Source organism: Diaphorina citri, unplaced genomic scaffold, assembly GCF_000475195.1.
Source record: "Diaphorina citri unplaced genomic scaffold, Diaci psyllid genome assembly version 1.1 scaffold8460, whole genome shotgun sequence".
NCBI lineage: Eukaryota > Metazoa > Arthropoda > Insecta > Hemiptera > Psyllidae > Diaphorina > Diaphorina citri.
The window spans coordinates 1-1,289 of record NW_007385835.1 but is presented as its reverse complement, the minus strand read 5'-3'; the positions used below and the strand labels follow the sequence as shown (position 1 = coordinate 1,289).

The 1,289-nt window shown below is 43.8% G+C and overlaps 1 protein-coding gene across 1 annotated transcript in view; it reads left to right on the top strand.

Annotated features, from left to right (window-relative positions):
- Window positions 1–1,044, top strand: part of LOC103522426 (ralBP1-associated Eps domain-containing protein 1-like) — a 2,661-nt gene extending 1,617 nt beyond the window's left edge. Inside the window, exons 5-6 of the mRNA XM_008487528.3 lie at window positions 233–274; window positions 681–1,044. Of these exons, the coding sequence (XP_008485750.2) occupies window positions 233–274; window positions 681–940 (302 nt within the window). The 3' untranslated portion in view covers window positions 941–1,044. The remainder of the gene's footprint in view (window positions 1–232; window positions 275–680) is intronic.
- Window positions 1,045–1,289: the final 245 nt, after the last annotated feature.

The window sequence follows — 1,289 nt, the reverse complement described above, 5'->3', positions numbered from 1 at the left end:
AAGAAAAAGTAGAAACAGATCTGATTTTGCAATAGATATAAAAAAAGTTAAGTAGGTGGTGGGTACTAGCAATCCTGTTACACTGTTTTCTATCATTTTCTCCCCTAGGAATATTGTGACAGCACTGACAGTGACACCAAAACCATGAGGTTAGATTCAATCCGTTCTAATGGAGGCATATCATCTACTGCCTCACCCACAGCATCGAGTACAGCCAGCGAGTCACCCACACCAACTAATAGTGTTCACGAGAAGAACTACTGGCAGGGTTTAGGTAAGTAGCACACTTTGATAAAGTGTCTCCTTGAGGCTTAGGTATAGAATAGAACAGGCATTCATCCAGGTGTAAGTTGTAAGGTGATAAAGTCCATCTTTGCCTATAGGTGTAAACACACTCCATGACAAAGTGTCAGAGATATGCCAGATTTCTAGGGTCATAGTGGGCATTGAACCCATGATTTAGCATTTACAAGTCAAGCATGCTACCTTCCAAGCTAACTAGACTGCCTATCGGGCTATAATGTGTGATTAAAACTAGAATTATCTGACTTTGTACTTCTTCAATCCCAAGGCTAATATTGAGCCTTAGGGGCTCCATAAAACCCTTTTCCAAGTGAATTTTACAGATACTGAACAACTGCCTACCAAATACTAATTCTCAGTTTTATTTGACATCCTAGTGTGCGAGGAGCAGAGGCAGCTGCTGGGAACAGAAGAGGAATCTTCGGACCGTCACTCGAGTGATAATGACACGGAAGATCTGAACAGCATCTGGTCTATGACGGATGAACAGCGGGAATACTACAAGACTCAGTTTCATAATCTGCAGCGACACAAATCCGTGTCGGATCCAAGCTATCATCTGATATCGGGACAGGTGGCGAGGAAGTTCTTTGAGAACTCCAAGCTTCCGGTGACCGAGCTTAGGAAAATATGGTAAGCCAGCCTGAATGGGGCAGTAAGTAGCCAGTAAAACGCGATTGTCCAGGTATCCAGACAGTATTCTAAGTACATGGAATGGTACTTAGAAAATTTGGACCAAATCCAATACTTTCTCATCACCTTGGATAGGTGTAAGGGTAATAGAAAGTAGAAAAGAGGATTGATAGAGGGAACTGTTAACTGCTGAAGTCTCATCGTCCTGAAATCAAAAGGAGGAGAGCCAGCTGTTGCGAGAACGAACTTTATCCGGTTCGGATAAAGTCCGCCCCCGACGGGAATCGAACCCGCGACCTAGCGCTTGTAAGGTAGACGCGCTACCAACCAAGCTAACTAGGCTGGCGCTATTC